The sequence below is a fragment of the Elephantulus edwardii genome, unplaced genomic scaffold (assembly GCF_000299155.1).
Source record: "Elephantulus edwardii isolate Elephantulus edwardi_28Jun2011 unplaced genomic scaffold, EleEdw1.0 scaffold00035, whole genome shotgun sequence".
NCBI lineage: Eukaryota > Metazoa > Chordata > Mammalia > Macroscelidea > Macroscelididae > Elephantulus > Elephantulus edwardii.
This window is the reverse complement of record NW_006399785.1, coordinates 710,229-729,210: the sequence shown is the minus strand read 5'-3', so window position 1 is coordinate 729,210 and position 18,982 is coordinate 710,229. Positions and strand designations below refer to the sequence as shown.

General features: G+C 45.0%; 1 protein-coding gene across 1 annotated transcript in view; it reads right to left on the bottom strand.

The window, feature by feature from the left end:
• Nucleotides 1-3,132: 3,132 nt before the first annotated feature.
• Nucleotides 3,133-18,982, bottom strand: part of GPR125 (G protein-coupled receptor 125) — a 211,085-nt gene continuing 195,235 nt past the window's right edge. The window contains exons 17-19 of the mRNA XM_006884506.1: nt 15,566-15,711; nt 6,144-6,239; nt 3,133-4,375 (exon numbers count right to left, since the gene is read on the bottom strand). Of these exons, the coding sequence (XP_006884568.1) occupies nt 3,133-4,375; nt 6,144-6,239; nt 15,566-15,711 (1,485 nt within the window). The remainder of the gene's footprint in view (nt 4,376-6,143; nt 6,240-15,565; nt 15,712-18,982) is intronic.

The following is an 18,982-nucleotide window of genomic DNA, read 5'->3' as shown; positions in this document are numbered from 1 at the left end:
CTGACAGCTGATTTCCCCAATGCAAATATGCCTTTTGATCTCCTGACTAGTTGTACCAGGGGTGTTGATGGTAGATCCAAGCAGGAGGAAATTTTTGATAACTTCAATCCTTTCTCTATCAATCATGGTGCTCTTCAAATTACCGATGAGTAATGATGTTAAGTATGAGAACGAGGATTAAAATAAGGAGCTCTGATTAAGGGACGGTCTTTTTAGTCATTTACTATGCATATGAGAGTTAGAAAAAGACTAAAGATGACAGAAGAACTGATGTCTTTGAACAGTGGTGTTAAGGAAGAGTGCTGAATATCTCAAGCACTGCCAAGAGAGCAAACATGTCTTGGAGAAGGTGCAACCAGAGTTTTCCTTGGAAGCAAAGCTGATGGAGCTTCCTGTCACATAGTCTGGGAATGCTGCTAAGACAGAGACCTCATGCTTGAAGAGGGAGAAGGACAGTGACGGAGAGGAAGACCCTCAACCAGGTGGGGTGACATAGTGGCTGCTGCAATGGGCTCGAGTGTGTCAGAGACTGGGATGATGGCACATTCAGAAAAGGACAGGGATCAACTGTGTTCTTCACAGAATCACCACGCGTGATACTGCACTCAATGGCACCTAACAACAGCAGCAGCAGCATAATGACGCTGCCTACTGGCCCAGCAGCGAGGATCTTTGTTTTCTTGATAGATTATAAACAGTTTCAAATTTCATCTTGAGTTTATTTATAGAAAGAAAAAAAAAACAATTGGACTTTCTAATACTCTTGTTCAAAAAGCAACCTATTCTACGTAACAGCAATATATACAGATATTAAATGAAAAACTGCTAAACCTATGCTTGACAAATGACTCAAAGTTTGGACTGGAAAGTATATCCTAAAGTCATCGTAAGTGATCAACTCCTATTTCAGGTAAGAGCATTGAACTACACATTTAATTAAGTGACTCTAAGAATATGAAAAGAAAAGCACTTTGCATTTTGGATTGCTGTTGTATATATATCAGCTTCCTTAATAATTTAAGCCTTGCATCAGATGTTCTCAGAGTACTTTACACTTGCTCATTTGTTAGGACCTGAACCAACTTTAGTTTGGACTGTCTGAACCTAAATCCCATGAAAGCAACAGACCCAAATATCTGACTTAACTGTTCTTTCTCCACAGAGAGTCTAAATCTGAGCATGTAGGTGGATATTGGCGCCCTTTTGGAGACTACTCTTCTTGACTGCTGAAAGCATAAAAAAAAAAAAAAATCCTGCATAGAACTATCCGCTTCATTATTGCAAAGAAAGCTAGGAAAACAAACAGATTTGTCCTGGAAAGGGTTAAACCGGGTGGCTCCTTGGAGGCAAGGATTCTGAGGCTCCGTCTAACATACTTTGGACATGTTGTGAGGAGAGACCGGTACTTGGAGAGGGACATCATGCTTGGGAGGGTGGAGGGACGGCGCAGGAGAGGAAGGCCCTCTGTGAGGTGGATTGATTCAGTGACTAGGATAATTGGGATGGGAGTGTCAGAGACAGTGCAATTGGCACAGGACAGAGCGGAGTTTAGGGCTGTTGTACATAGGGTCGCTATGAGTCGCAGGCGACTCGACGGCACATAACAACAACAACAACAACAGCAACTAAATGAAAAGCAGACCTTCAAACTCTGATGGGTGAGCTTGTGATGTCTCTGTCAACCACCAAGTAAGCAGTAAATCAGACTGGAAGGGTTTTGAAGCTAAGCTGCTTGGCTTTCAGACCATTCTGTAAATAAAGACTTTGGGATCACGCTGTCTGATACAGCACCCCATTAGACAGAGGCTGAAGACAGAACGGGACTGTACCACTCTTCTCAAGTGCATAGCCGTGTCCATCAGGACAGCACAGGATAAGACAGAACTTCATTCTGTTCTAGGTAGGGTCACAGCAAGGTAAAAGGAAGGGATGTCCACTGAAGTCAGGGCTCATGGAGTTTTATCTGCAAGGCAGTTCTAGATCAGGCCCCAAAGAGTTTCCAAAGGAAGAGAGAAAAAGAAAAAAGACAGGATCACAGAGGTATCAGCAAGCTCAACTGAACAACAACTTCTGGATCAGAACGGGCTTTTTTGCCTTACAGACTGACATTTAAATGGCAGGACTATCACCAGAACCTAAATGGAATTTTATCTGCTTAAGAACAAGGTAACAGCTTGTAGTGAAGAGTCCAGAAAAAAATGACCATAGCTCTTCATCCACACGCCATAATAATATACGTGCTTGAAGAATTCAAACAGAAAAGGAAATGAAACCCACACAGATATTGCTTAACAGGCCAAGAGTTAACCTAGTGTTACTAGGATTGAACTAAGGAGCTCTGAGGTAGCACAGGCTGTAGGGAGTGATGCTGTCAACCCAAAAGTGGTGCAATTATCTCTGCTGGTTCAAATCCACCAGCAGTTTCTCTGGAGATAAACGATCAATCTCCAATATGATGTGTAGCGGAGGAATCCCAATGGCAGGTGGGTTAAGAGTCCGTTCCAACTTGACAGCAGTGAATTCAGTTGAGCAAATGAAAACGAAAAGATAAATGTAATGCAATTTAGTTAAAAGCATCTAAAGTAATATTACTAAAAAATATACTCTTGTGTTTTTAAAACTTTGTATCTTTCGAAACTCTCTTTATAAATGCATCTATTCAATAAACTAATGTTTCATGTGCCATTTCAGTAGCGATAAGCATTTAAAATATCTGACAATTTCTCTCCATAAACTTTTCACTAAAACCCCCCAATGTATAAACATCATTAAAAATAGCTCTACTTCCTTAACACTGCAAAGCATGGAACTGAAAGACGCAGTGACAACCACCTATTTATTATAAAACAGAAGTCTGAAATGTTAAGTAGGTGTTAACGGCTTGCCAGAAATGACAATTCAGGGGCCCAAAGGGTCCTGGTCACTGTTTTGACAACTTGTGTATTGCTCTGAAAGTCTAAAAAAAAAAATCATTAAAAAAAAACCAACCACGCCACACTGCAGGAGGGCTAGAAAAGAAGCAAAATCCCACACTCAGAAGTTTACTGAAAATCCGTGTGCATCCGCCAGCAGTCTGAGTCTACGTTCCTAGCTTAAAGGAAGGTGACCATCCCTGCATTCGTGAGAATGGGCCTACACAGTAGTCTCGTGTTTCCATAAGCCCGTCCGAACGTTGCCAGTGCTGTCTGGGCCGGGCACGGGCCCATCCTGCCCGCCGCTCTTCATTGGGCCGTTCTGAACGGCCAAGTTGAGGCCGTAAGACTTCTGCTGCCCCTCAAGTTCAACGGTGATGGGCTTCCTCAATGCATCTTTTTTACTACCGGCTGGCATGGGCTTTTCGAAATTCCGGCTGCTCTTGGGAAGCGTGCTGCCCGCATCACTGCTGTCCTGCTGGGGTGGGTTATACTGCCTCTCCCTGAAGGCCAAGTACGCCCTCCGGCTCCTCGAGTGGCCTTCGCCGCTGCCCGGCCGGCCCTTGGGCAAGCCGTTCTGCACGCTGCCCTCCACGCTGGTGGGCACGTCGTAGGCATACTCTCTCAGCACCGTCAGTCGGCTGGCCCTGTGGCCCTTGCTTCTGTTTTTGTGGTGGCGCCCGGGGTGCACGTTGGCTCGAAAGGGGACTTCGAGGGGCGCCACATGCATCTTGATATCGTTGTCCATCGAGTGCTCGGTCAGGCTGTTGTCCAGCTGAGGGCCTGAGTTCAAGGGCAGCGAGCTGGCATGGCACTGGGCGGCAGCCGCCTGCAGATTGGTCAGTTTGCAGCCCTGGGAGGAGTTTTTGAAGCTGGACGCACTCTTGTTGGTGCAGGAGGACTCTGCACTGCTGTTGGTGCACTTGGGGGGCTCGCCGTTGGGCCCGCTGGTGCTGGGCGGCTGGGCGTTGACCTGCACGGAATAGGAGCTCCTCCCTGGGCAGCAGGTCATGATCCAGGCCAGGCGCACGTCCTCCCGGCTCACGCAGTGATGGACCATGATGAAGGCGCTGAAGCTCAAGCAGGTGGCGCCGAAGAAGAAGCTGAACACCAAGTCCAGAGGGTAATACAGGGACACAGCCAAGGCCCCGAACAGCCACAGAGCCACGTACAGCAGCAAGGTGAGGCTGGCCCCCAGCAGCTGGGACTGAAACGTGTGCTCGTTCTCCAGGGCTGACGTCGAGATGAGCGACAGGGACATGGAATCCTGGTGGGGGACCTCGCCGTTTTCATTGGCCGCCAGTCTCTGCTGCTCCTCGGCCGGCTCTTTGAGTTCGTACCTGCGCTCGGGGTGTCGCTTCAGCTGAATAAATATGCTCAGGAAGTACATGCAGTTCACAAAAGTGATGAAGCTGGCAGGTCCGTAGAAAGCACCCAGCGACGGTTCCCAGGCCATCCAGCAGCTAGAAGAGAAAGTGAGGAAACCAACAGCTCAGTGGCTACAAGCCTCAAAGCAATCATCCCACCCTGCAAAATCCCACTGCTGTCCAGTCGGAACCGACCCACAGCCGACCCGCCAGGAAGTTTAAATCTCACAGGCAGAGACTGAGTATCTCTCGCTTTCAGAGCATCTGGTGAACTTAAACTGGCCGCAGAACTCCTGAATCACTAGACCCCCTAGGTCCCCAGACACTAGTTAAGAGGCCAGATTGAACTCAACTTTGGTAGAAAGGTGGCTCCTTAGAAGAAAGGATGATGAGACTTTATGTTTTGTACTATGGGCATGTTTTCAAGGGGGTCCATCCCTGGAGAAGGGTATTATGCTTGGAAAAGTCAAGGGTCAGTGTAAAAGGATAAAGCCCCTCGATACGATGGGCCCACAGTGGCTGTAGCAATGGGCGGTGAGCACAGCTGACTGTGATGAGGGAACAGATCAGGCTGGGCGTCATTCTGCGGCACAGTCTCTATGAGATGGAGTCAACACGACGGTAACCTAGCAACAGGAAGCCTTGTGGTCCCTTCTTAGTGACTGCGTGTGACAGAGAGCTGGCCCACTGGGTTCCAGGCTGACATCTTCACAGGACTGGGACACCATCAGATCTTTAGTCCAATCTTTCAAATAGCAGCCAAGTACTCAAGCACTGTGCCACCAGGGCTCCTTGCAATAAGCCTTATTTGTCCTGCCATCTGGTCGATTCTGATTTACGGAGATCCTCCAGGGAGGGGTGGATTTGCTCCCCTGTGGATTCCCAGGGCCGTTATATTTAATGAGGACTACCAGCCAAGACAACAGAGCTTCATCTCACATACTGTGGACATGTTGCTAAGAGAGGCTACTGCTTGGAAAGGGACCTCACGCTTGGAAAGATGGAGGGTCAGCAAGAAAGGAAGACCCTCAACCACAGAGACTGACACAGTGACTCCAGCAATGGGCTCACGTGTGTCAGAGATGAGGAGGACGGTACAGGATAAGATGGCTATGAATCGTATTCGACTCGATGGCATCTAACAATATTATCACTGAGCTCTGGGAGCCTAGTGCTAAGAAGCTGCACTGCCAACCCAAAGGCAAATGGTTCTAATCCACCACTTGCTCTGTGGAAGAAAGATGGGCAATTTCTGACCATGAGATTTAGTTACTCTGAAAGCCCACTGGAGGGTCAGCCAAGAGTTGGCTATGGTCAATGGCACATAACAAGGAGCATCGTGGGACGTACTGAACAGACAAGCATAAGGCCATTCCATCGGAGAGAGCCAGTCTCCTCCACCACGGATTTACAGCGATGGAGGGTCAACAGGAATTGGCTTCGACTCGACGGCACCATTTTCTTTGAGTTTAATCTTTACTAAAGCAAACTGTCAGCTCTTTCTCCCACAGGCCGGCTAGTAGGTTTCAATCACTCATCTTTCAGTTAATAGCTCAGCACAAAACACTGCAAAAAAATAGGAGTCATTGTAATAAACCTCCTTATCCCAACCCGTGAAATAAAACCAATGAATTGTCATTTCAACTCGTAGGAGACCCAACAGCCGAGGGCAGAACTGCTCCACGAGGTTTCCAACGGCCATCAATCTTCATGGAAGTAGACGACCATACCTCTGTCCCACTGCTGGCCTCAAACCACCAACCTTTCCATTAGCAGCCAACTGTCTGAACCGCTAGAGCCCCAGAGCCTGTGGAATGTAAGAGAAGCAGCAGGGTCAGGTACACAGAGAATGTCAAATACTCACTAAGGGGCGTTTGGCCGGCTGCCGTAGTTCTTGATGTTCGCTGCAGCTGTTATGCCACAGACGATGACGGGAATGCCACCACCAATCAGGTAAAACCTAGGACGAGGAGGGACAATGGGGTCACCGTGCCAGTACTGCCAACACGTATCACAGTGTCTCAGTGCTTCAAAAGCGCATCGTTGTTGTTTTTTAATGTCAATGAACATTAACAGAGATTTTGGATTTCCATTCATTCATTGTTGCACTTTTCTCCCCGCCCACCCCACCCCGACCCCCAGTTCTCTCCTCTCCTTGAAAAGCAAAAGAAAAAAAAACTCCTTTATTGGTATACAATCCCCCTGCAACCGCCCCCCACCCCCACCCCGAGTACACTCCACTCTGCAACTCTCACTCCGAATTCTTATGATAATCATAATGCCCTAAAATATATTACTTTTAGACTGTTCTCTCCCTCATCGGCTTCAATGCAGTATACATAATTTATCCAGTTTTCCTCAGTCTTACCCCCACCTTGATGTCAGCCTCATTCTACAACAGTGGCACCATATAGTATTTGTCCTTTTGTGACTGAGATACTTCACTCAGCATAATGTCCTCCAGGGTCACCCATTTTGAATAATAGTGCCATGAGTTCCTTGTTTTTCAATGCAGTATAGTATTCCATTGTGTGAATATACCACAGCTTCTCTATCCATTCGTTTGTTGATAGGCACTTAGGTTATTTCCAACTCCTTGTGATTATGAACAAAGCTGAGATATACATGGGTGTGCATATATCTGCTTGGATGTCAGTTATGGTCTCTTTGGGATATATTCCCAGTAGTGGAATTGCTCGGTTAAATGGTATCTCTATTTGCAACTTTTTGAGAAAGCACCACACCACCCTCCACAGTGGTTGCACCATTTTATACTCCCACCAACAGTGAGTAAGGGTTCCAGTTTCTCCACAACCTCACCAGCATTTGTTGCTTGTTGTTCTGTTAAATTTTGCTAGTCTTACTGGGGTGAGATAATATCTCATAGTTGTCTCGATTTGCATCTCTCTTAGAGATAGGGATTTTGAACATTTCATGTGTTGTTTAAAAAAAAAAAAGCTCTTCCTTTTATTCCAGCGATCAGTTACTGGAGTTAACTTTTGGAGGCTCTTTCCTTTAACAGTAACATCTTTTTGATTTGTGTTTGTTTTGGATTTCCTTTCATAAAGTGCAAGCAGTCTATTTGTTTTAAAGCTGAAGAAAGCTGATCAGCTTCTGCCACCTTGTGGTCATGCCAGAGAATGCACAGCTACATTTTTAGGCTCACAACGTGGTTTCTTTTACATTAAGCTTGCTGCTGTTACGTGCTGTTGACTAGGGCTCACAGGGACCCTATGGACAATGCCTCTGAACCTTGCTTTATCCTGAGCCAGCCTCACCGTCTCTGACACACCTGACCCCCTGGCCACAGTCATCCTGTCAATCCAGTCTCACTGAGGTCTTCCTCTCTGGCGCTGCTCTTCACCCTTCTGAGCACGACGGCCTTCTCCAAGGAGCGGCCCCTTCTGACTACATGACCAAAGTAGGTGAGACACAGTTTCCCCAACTTTGCGTCCAAAGAGCATCGTGGTTTCATGTTCTCCAGGACAGACCTGTTCTCTTGGCAGCTGGTTCACACAGTGGGATGACTCCTCAAAACTAGTCTTAACCCCAATCCCTGTGGTGTCCTTTGTCGTTAGTCAAATTAAGATTATGTCACAGTGGATTCTAAATCCAAAATCACCACCTCAGAGCCGATTGGATTCATGGCAATACTCCACTGGCTTTCTGTGCTGTACATTTCTACAGGAGGTCGTCGAACAGATTTGAACCAATGACCTTGTGAGCAGCAGTCTCATGAAAAAACTACTACCATCCAGTTGATCTGTGACCTCCTACGCTCTGTATGAGCTCTGGGGGGTGTAGACTGCAGGGAGATGCACTGCTAATCCAAAGGCTAACACCTTCTGGGGTTCCAAATCCTCTAGCTGTTCCATAAAAGTAAATGGGTAATCTCCTCATGTGTGATTCACAGCCTTGGAAGCCCAAAGAGGGTCAGCTAGCTCGATGAGTCATTTAGACCCAACAGCAGTGAGTAAGTGAGCGAGACAGTCTCACTTCAGAAACTGTAAATGGCACAGAAGGAGACGGCCTTCCTTTCTCTCCCAGAACAGATGGTGGATTCAAACCACCTCTCTTTGGGTTGGCAGTGCTACTCCTTACGAAGCCACCAGAGGTCCCTAACTAGGTATCAGCACCTAATTAAGCCTCTGGGTAGCTCTGCTGCCGTAATCTGAAGACAGCTGTTCAAATCTACCAGCAGCTCCACAGGACACAAGATGGGCAATCTCGCCGACTGTGATTTACAGCCTCTGAAAAGCTGATGGAGGGTCCGTTCTGACTCAACAGCGACGAGAAAGAGAAAAAAGTTTCTGTTATCAAGTTGTTCGCAACTTCTACTGCCCATCCGTTAGGTTGCCAGAGCTATGGCTGTTCACTTGAGGAGACTGCCCACCTTTCTCTCAAATGCCACTAGTGAAGTTGAACTGTTGACCTTTTTGGTCAGTAGCTCAACACACTGCACTCTATGCCACCATGAGATAGACTGACACAGTGACAGCAACAATGGGCTTAAGGGCAGCAGAGACGTTACAAAGGTGATGACGATGCAGTGCAGGCAGGGTTAGTTCTGTCCTATATGGAGTTGGCAATACAGCATCTCGGATGGCCTAGTGATAAGACGCTGCACAACAATCCCCGAGGTACATGGTTCAAATCCATCAGACGCTCCTTGGGAGAAGGATGGGCTCTCGTGCTATATATTGCCTCTGAAAACCGGCTGGAGGATCAGTGATGGGTCGAGTCCAACCCAACAGCAAATAAATAAGTCTGCATGTTCCAGAACCTCCGACTGTGTGTTTAAACATCAGTCTCTCAGACCGAGGCAGGAAGATACCCAGACCCAAGCAGCCACACACAAGGCAGCAGCTCTCCCTAACCCCCTTCCCACGGAGAGACGTAGCACAAGGATGGTGCGGAAGATCTAAATGAGGCTGAGCCTCTGCTACAATGAAAACGTGACAGGAATGTCTCTGTCCTTTCCAAAGAGAACAGGGAACGGGGACTGAAGGCCTTGGCTCGCCCATCTGGACACTCAGGATTTTAATTCCTCATTTGCTCTTTTCTGGGATACAACCCCCAATTCTGAACTGAACAAAGGTATTTTCATGATATGGTTTGCATCCACCGCTTCTTATTTATATCAATCACTGATTCTGATATGTGAATATTGATGAAAACACAGCTAAGTTTTCTATGGTCGAATGGGTGAAGAGTGGTGGGATGTTAATCATAAGGTTGTAAAGTTCAATAGGGGGTATGAAGGAAATGGGAAGGATCTCTTGTGAAAAACAATGTATTCAAACTTTGCAAATATATCAGTATAAGATTGAAAACAAACAAAAATAATTTAAAAAGGGGGGTATGTTGCCAATCCAAAGGCAGGTGGTGTGAATGTACCTGCTGCTTTGTGGAAGAAAAGCTGGATAATCTTCTCCCAAGGGATTTACTGCCTCCACAAACCCACTAGAGAGTCAGCTCTGAGTCCATTCCAAGGTGACAGTGATGGGTTTCTTGTGACTCTTCTGTTTCACAGATTGGGCACATGGCCAGTAGGGACTGGTCCTTGGAGAAGGACATCATGCTCAGAGGGGTAGAGGGACAGTGCAGGAAAGACCCTGGATGAGATGGAGTGATTGATACAGTAACTGGGATAATGGGGGTAGGAGTGTCAGAGTCAGTGAGACTGGCCCAGGACAGGGGAGGCTTCAGAGCTATGTACACAGGGTGCTATGAGTCACAGGAGACTTGAAGACACATAACAACAACAACAACAATGCACTCTCTCAAAAAGGTGTGTGGACACCCTAACCTGCATACATGATCTGATTTGGACACAGGGGTATCTTGTGGAAGCTCGGGAGGCCATGCAGAAGTACTGGGGTTTCAGCTCTAATTAAGGGACTTCTGGTGGCTCAGTATTAAGGAATCGTGCTGCTAGTGCAAAGGAGTGCAGCTCAAACCTAGCAGCTGCTCTGTGGAAGAAAGATACACAATCCCTGCCTGTATGACAGTTTACTGCCTCTGAAAACCCACAGAAGGTTAACTGTGAGTTAGTTTCAACTCAATGGTACAAAGCAACAACAGTTCTGATTAAGCTCAATTCTGAAGAGTGATTTCTTCTAAGAAAGGAAAGTAGTTATGGACAGAAAAGCAAACTATGGAAGACCAAGATCTGAGAATGTGGCAGGAGAGCAAAGAGGGATCCTCCCCTCTGGCCACTGGACATCCGGTCTCCCAAACCAGCAGACAGTACATGCTGCGCCTCAGCCACCCCCTTGTGGTAGTTTTAATTACTGCAGCTCGAGGAAATCTGACCAGCACCTGTGCCCTTCTGTTTCCTGTTCCTGGAATTCACAGCTATCTCTGCCCTGAAAAGAAGGCTTCCTTTCCAAACTTAACCTTGTACTCTACAAACCTCCCTGCTAACTGATGGCTTAGTGGTAAGGAGCTGCACTACCAACCCAAAGGCTCACAGTTTGAATCCCCCCCCCCCCCCCCGCTACTCTATTGGAGAAAGATGTGTAATCTCCCGTGTGATTTACTGCTTCTGAAAACCCACTAGAGGGTCAGGTAGGGGTCAGTTCCCACTTGATGGCACACAACTACAACTCCACTAATTATTGTTCCCATCTGGACTTGCTACCCATTAATACTAATTCTGCAGTTCTCAGCTCTTTTTTTTTAACAAAATCAAATTTTATTTTAATTGTGATTTTAATGAACTTTTACAGACACATTCTATTTTCATTCATTCATTGCTGCAGTTTTACCCCCTCTCTCCCTTCCCCTCCCCCAGTTTACTTTTTTTCATATTCATTCATTGAGTTTTCAGCTCTTTCCCACCACTTATTTTCACTCTATAAAAACTCCTGTTTCTCCCATTCTGCAAAGAGCCCTTTTACCTACCACTGCCTCCTTTCTCTCCCATTTCAGTGACAAGTCCCCAGGGACAGGAGGAATAGAAGCAGCAGCATCTTCACCATAATCAGCCCTCTCAGCGGCTAGAAGGAGCTTGCAGACAAGTCCTTGCCCTAGTTTCTACATAGTGGAAGAGTCACGACTTTTAAGTTCAAAGGCACCAAAGGGCTAGTGAGTCAAACCTACCAGCTGTTCTTCAAGAAAGCAATGTGGCAATCTGCTTCTATCAAGACCTGCAGCCAGAAAACCCTTGTTCTCGTCGACCCTACAGAGTCAGACTCTACCGCAAAGACACGGGCTTGGATTTGGTGGGTCATTAGGAGACTACTATAGGTTTCATGTCCAACTTGTCCTTTACTGGACTCTTTCTATCCATTTGGTTTTGTTTGTTTTCTAGAGCTCAACCTGAAGCAGGTAGGTTCAAATCCACTAGAAATGGATCCAAGGAATGGCTGGGAGATTTACTTCCTGAGAATCTGTCACTGAAAATTTTCTGAGTAAGAGTTCCACTCTTATACACTATGAGCCAGAACAGATTGGGTGACAAATGGTTAAGTGTACCGGAAGCAGCAGACAACACTAAGGACCAGATTTCTATGTCACCCTCTCAACACAAATCTCTCACCCTGACCTGAGCCAAACACTCTGGCTGTCCCCATTCTCCTCCCAAACCTCCTTATTTCTCTGACATTCTTTCAGTTCTTCCTGTGACTTTTTCATGGTCTATCTACTAAACAGTGACAAGGCCTGGGGATCATATTTTTTCTTACCTAACTTCGCTAGGAGAAGTCCTGCTCACTCTCAGTGCTTCCATGGACACACACACACACACACACACACACACACGTCTCTTCACCCATCTGCAGTATGTCCAGCTAAGCCCTAGTTGCTGTGTACCATCAAGTCGAAACCAACTCAGAGCTGCCCCTCCAGTGGGCTTCCTTTAAATCGCACAGGAGCAGACTGTTCACCCCACTTCCATGGAGCAGCTGATGGGATCAGAATACCTTACGGTTGACAGCTCCACTTTTTAACCACCATTGTTACTGTTACATACCATCAAGTCAGAACTGACCCCAAACTGACTCTCCAGTGAGTTCTCAGAGGCAATAAATGGCAGAGAAGGAAAATGCACATCCTTCTCCCACAGAGCAGCTGATGGATTCGAACCATGTGCTTTTGGGATTGCAATGCAGCTTCCAAAATTGAGATTGTTCCATGAGAGTGTTGGTAAGCCTGTCTCCCACCTTTATCCTTCATTCCCCAAGCCAGTTACCTGGGCCTGTTATCATTACAGCAAAAACCTCAACAGGTAGAAAGAAGGCTTCAGGACAACAGGTACTTACTGGAGATTTCTGGTGACTGTAAGTCCCAGTGCAGGGAATGAGCTCTGATGGAGTGGCCTTTCTCTGTTGGTAGCCCTCAGCGGTGCTTGCCTTGGAAGCAGCTGACTTTCATGCATGTTTCTCTGTGTTTCTGTCCTCCTTTCTAAAACATCATTCACTTTAAAGTTGGTAGGTTTGGCTTTCAGGTCTCTGAGCTCTGCTTCTACAAAGGGTCAAGTCAGGTCAGAAATGACTGTCCATCCTTCTCCCACAGAGCAGCTCGCGGCCTCAGACCACATGCTTTCGGGATTGCAGTGCAGCCTCTTGCCACCAGGCCACTCACAGAGGCTGTAAATCTCACGGGAGGAGACCACTCATCCCTCTCCCTGCAGTAGTTGGTAGATGTGAATCACTTGCCTTTGGGTTGGCAAAGTAATGCCCTACCCACCAGGCCACCCAAACTTCCAAGAAAGGTTTAGGTTTAGAACCCACCACCTCCTTAATAGAACAAAAGAACTCAAATGCACTCATTGCCTTAGTGTCAGAACCAACTCACAGCTGACCCTCAAGCAAGGGAGAAGATTGCTCCTCTTTTTCCCCTCAGAATCTTTGGGCTAGCAGCTCAGCTCCCATCAGACTACGCCAACAGAAAAATCTGTATTTCCAGATAAGATTTTATTCACAGATATGAGGGTTAGGACACTAATATAACTTTGTGATGTTTTATACCTTTTAGTCAGAACTGACCCATTGCTGATCCTCCAGAGAGTTTTTGAAGGCAGTGAAGCGCATGGGAAGAGACTGCCCATCCTTCTCCCATGGAGCAGATTCGAACTCCATGTCTTTGGGATTGCAGCACAACTTCTTAGCACTAGGCCACCAGAGCTCCCTTTAGGTGAACACAATTCAACCCGTAACTCCCCCATATCTACTTCCCGTGTGTGGATCTCAAACGAAGGCAGCACCATCTGCTGAATAACGATGAAAAATTTACAACCATGTTCAAACTTCTCTTTTTCTCACACTTTATACCATTTGTCAGCCTCAGTCTCTTGAACAAGTATCTACTCTGTTCCCTAAATCATGTGTTGTTTCTGTCTTCATGGGTATTATTTTAGAGATCTAGGGTGAATTCTTTATTCTCAGACATTTCCATTCATGTTACAAGCTGGCACCCGGTCCGACCATTCTGTTATAGATAATAATCTTCAATGGATGCTGACCTTTGGACATCACCCCAACAGGCCCCAAATCTAGTTCTCCACTAAGTCCCTGCCATTCTCTATCACAGAGCCAAAACTCGCAAGGTTTCTCTGGCTCACCGTCATCTTATTGTGAGAGCATCACCTCTACGCTGTACTCTGAACACGCATCAAGCTTCCTGCCAGTACAAAGCATTTTCTAATATCCACATTCCTCCTTCTCAAATGAACGGCTCCTTCTTTTTTGCACCCTCAACACACAGCTCTACAGGAGTTCTTGTAATACTTCTTCATAGTCAGTCCTTCCATGTGTGTCTCTGCCAACAGACTGGAAAACCCTCATGGATCTTGACATCTCTGCTGAGTGTGAAGTTCAGAAAAAAGCAGCTGTCGTTATATTGACCCGGAATCATGGCAACCCCACGTGTATATGTACACCCGTGTGTCCTCGGCTTCTCAATGGCTGACTTTTTAAGAACTAGTTCTTGTTGCTATGTACCATCAAGTTGCAACTAACCATTAGCTGATCCTCCAGCGGGTTTACTGAGGCAATAAATTGGACAGGGAGAGAATGCCCAACACTCTTCACACCAGCAGTCAGGAAATCAAAAGAAGAACTGCACTGGAAAAATCTGCTGACAGGAAGTTCTTCAAAGTACTGAGAAGAAACAATGTCAGTCTAGAGAGTAAGGTGCACCTGATTCAGGCCATGGTCTTTGCAGTTACTTGCTACGCATCAGAGAGCTGGACAATGATTAAGGATGACAGAAGAAGAATCAATGCCTTTGAGTTGTGGTGCTGGAGAAAAGTCTTGAACCATAAAAGTCATGGACCATCAAGAAAACAAGTAATGCTGTCTTGGAGAGGGTGAAACCAAGTTTCTCTTTGGAGGCTAGGATTTTGAAGCTCCATCTCACATATTTTAGGCACTGGCCAGAAGGGACTGGTTCTCAGAGAAGGACATCATGCTTAGAAGGGTGGAGGGACAGCACAGGAGAGGAAGACTTCAGATGAGATGGATAGATACAGTAACAACTAGGGCAATGGGGGTTGGTGTGTCGGAATCAGTGAGACTGACTTAGTGAGACTGTCTCAGGAGAGGGCAGACTTCAGTGCTGATGGACAAGGGGTCACTATGAGTCACAGGAGACTGGAGGGCACACAACACAGACTGCCCATCGTTCTCCCACAAAGCAGCTGGTGGATTCAAATCGTATACCTTTGACAGTACAATTCTCCCACAGCTCCCATTTTTTGGAAGTAGATCTTTCTTTCTCTGAGTGAACTTGAACCTCCTTTCATTCAGCCGCAGAGCACATTAACTGTGTAATCCACTCAGGGGCTCTGCCTGTTACCTAACACACTTTCCATAAACTCAGTGTCTAATCTTTTTTCACTCCCTAAACAAAATAATCTATTTACCAAGGACATAACTCAAAACCTGTTTCATCTGATGTAGAGAATTATTAAATTGCTATACACTTGAGTAGATTAAAATCTAAGACATATGACCTTGGAAAACAAAACAAAACAACTAATATTCTTATAGTGTATATTATTTGGCAACACCATCCATCCCAAGTGCCTTACACATTAATCCACTTATTCCTCACAACAGCCGTATGTGGTCTACCCCTTTATGGAGCGGCTGAGGCCTCCTATCTACAAGGCTGCAGAGTCAGTATTCAAAAGACGGCAGGCTGGTTTCCAAGTTCATCCATTCATTTTCAACAGCTTACTCTGTATTTTCCTGTTACAAATGATGACTGTTTCAACTACAGAAACCTAATTCTCTGATTAACGTCTAGCAGGACACGGTAAACCGAGCTGATGGCGGGTACCTGAGCATCGGTCTTGGAGGCGGCGGCGGTTCGTCAGGATCCTGGCATCTCTTGGCTTTTTTGGTGACTTGTTTATAGATATTTCGAGCTGTCACTCCCACCCAGAGCACCGTGGCAAGAGTGGAATAATGAAGAATTATTCCAACCTAGAGAGAAGAGTCACACATCACAAAGGAGGCAAAATGAGTGCAACAACGAATGAATGGAAATCCCAAATCTCTGTAAATGTTCATTAAAATTCATAAAAGAAATTTTTTTAAAAAACAAGTGTTCTTTGCATAAAAGCATAGTAGCTATATTTTAATAATGAAAGTTTCTTTATAAAATAAAACAAAACAAAAAAAAGACAAGACAATGGCCTGAATAAGGTGTATGCTAGTCTTGAAACTGACATCACTGCTCCTTAGTAATTTGGAGAGGTTCCTGACTGCAGACTTTGCGGGTGTTAAACATCTTTGATCTTCTGACTGCTGTAGCAAATATGTTGATTGTAGATCCATGTAAAATAAAATTGTTGACAATTTCAAACTTAAAAAAAAATAAGTCTGAGATAACATTTTAAATTTAAAAAAATCTATTAATTCTAGAAATTAGTGTGGGATATAAGAATAATATAGGTTGATAATTTAAAAATGAATATTCTAATTAAGATTGAAAGCATTTTGCGAACAATATATATCCATCTAATTCATGTCAGCAATTAAAAACAAAATACAGTGTAATTATAAAGAGTGTTTTTTGTTGTATATATTTCATCAGGTGTAATTTTGATGAAAATAAAATATTTAAAAAGAAAAAGACAACAAAGGAGGAAAAATAGGGAGTAGTGGGGACCTGATATACAGTACTGCCCACTCTTGTTCTTGTCGTGGACCGTTGAGTCGGAACCGGCCCATAGCTGACCCTCTGGTGGGTTTTCAGAGGCAATTAATTGCATGGGAAGAGATTGCCCAGCCTTCTCCTGTGGAGCAGCTGATGGATTCGAACCATATGCTTTCAGGATTACAGCGTAGGTTCTTGCTACTACACCACCAGTGCTCCCTAAAGCTTATCAAAATGACAGGTTATTTAACTTTCAAGTATCTGGCCCTGTATTGTGTTATGGTATATTTTAATGATGAATTCTTTTTTCCTGTCAAGCATGTTTTCTGATAATAAAACGAGTGGCATCCACTTCCTAAACAACTTGCCTCTGGAAACTCTATGAACTTTGATAAATGTTGATAGTTATAGAAAGGCTTCAGGACTTTTGTTCACTGGGTCGCTATGGGCCATGCTCGACTTGAAAGCAATCAACAACCACAACAACCCTCCAACACACCAACCTGTAACTGGACACAGGAGGCCAGAGATTACAACTCATACACACAGATAATTCTTAGTATGGCACTGAATTAGCTCCCAAATAAGGAAAAAATAAAAAATGCCCAAAACGTGTTTTTATAATTAGAAATATCTTTCAATAAATTAAATTTTCTATATATTAATTTTCTAAAGGGTTGTTAGTTAGAATTGAGCACATACAGTCCATTACTAAACAGAAACATAGCTGGGAAGGGAAAGGGAGAGGGCAAAGGTCACGGTCCACAGGAGTGAGTTAGCATTCAATTCAAGGCCCTGTGTTCTAAATAAGGGTTTTATGATTCACAGGAATATAGGATGGTGATTCAGGCAGAGAATTCTAAAGTCTGGAAACTGTTGCCTGGTATAAATCTGGGGTCCATCTCTTACCCTCTGTGCATTAACAAAATTACACAACTTCTAATAACTTCGGTTCCTCATACTAAGAACAGAATAAAACGATGGTGAGAATACCTACCAGGAGAAGCAATTCAATAAAAATACCATGGACTGTCAAGAAAACAAATAGGTCTGTCTTGGAGAGGGTGAAACCAAGTCTCTCCTTGAAGCTCTGCCTCACTTACTTTGGGCATGTGGCCAGGAGAGATCGGTCCTTGGCAAGAAGGACATCATGCTTGGAAAGGTGGACAGACAGTGCAGGAGAGGAAGACCCCGGATGAGATGGATTGATACAATAACTGGGCAATGGGGGTTGGTGTGTCAGAGTCAGTGAGACTGGCTCAGGACAGGGAAGGGCTCAGAGCTGCTGCATAGAGGGTCACTACACATTGCAGGCGACTCAATGGCAAATAACAACAATAACATGCTATGAGAGATTTGGAAGCAGGAGAGGAATCCACTTCCTTAATAACATGCCTTCAGAAACTCTATGAACTTTGATAAATGTCTATAGTTATAGAGGTTTTAGGCCTTTTGTTCATAGGTTCAATATGAGTAATGCTTGACTCAAAGGCAATCAAAACACAACAACATGTTATTATGATAATATGTCAATAAAAACATTACCCAAGAATTGTTGCCTTGGAGTTGTGATGTTGGAAAAAATATTGAATATGTCATGGACTGCTAAAAAGCACAGCCAAAGTGCTCCTTGGAGGCACGGATGGTGAAACTTCGTCTCACATATTTTGAGCGTGTTACAAGGAGAGGCTATTGAAGGATTTCATGCTTGGAAAGCATGGAGCATGAGCAGAAGAGAGAAGACCCTCAACTAGATGCACTGACACCGTGACTGCAGCACTGGCTCCAATGTGTCAGGGATGCTGAGATGGCACAGGACAGGAAAGGGTCCAGAACTGTTGTTGTTCAGAGGACTGCTATGAGCCATACTCAACTCAAGAGCACCCAACAACAACAACAAATGAGAAAATACACTCAATGTTATGATTGCATAGCAGGAGTGTGGACTGGAAGAAATATGGTCAAATCTCTGGCATGAAATTACATATGAAAAGTGGGAGAAGGGATTTAATAGGAATAAACAGATCTAGATAATAATAATGTTGTTGCTGTTGATTTTCTTCAAGTTGAGCACGACTCAGAGCGACCCTATGAAGAAAAGGTCTGAAGCCCCTCTACAACTACTGACAGTTATCAAAGTTCATAGAGCTTCCAGAAGCCTGTTTTTTAGGAATTGGACAGCTCTCCTGCTTCCAAACATGTCATAGTATGATATTGTTGTTATGTGCTATTGAGTTGCCTGAGATGCATAACGACCCTATGTTCAGCAGCTCTGAACCCTTCCCTGTCCAAGATAGACCTACTTGTTTTCTTGGCAGTCCATGGTATGTTCAAGACTCTTCTCCAACAGCACAACTTGAAGGCATCTATTCTTCCGGCATCCTTAGTCACTGTCCAACTGTCTGAGGCATAACAAGTAATTGAGCAAACCATGGCCTGGAATAGGTTCATCTTAGTATCTAGACTGACATCATTGCTCTTCAGCACTTTGGAGAGGTCCATGACAGGAGATTTTCCCAGTGCAATTTTTCTTTTGATTTTCTGATTGCTAGTGTTAAGAGCTGAACAGAAGATTCCAAAAAGCAGCACGGAATG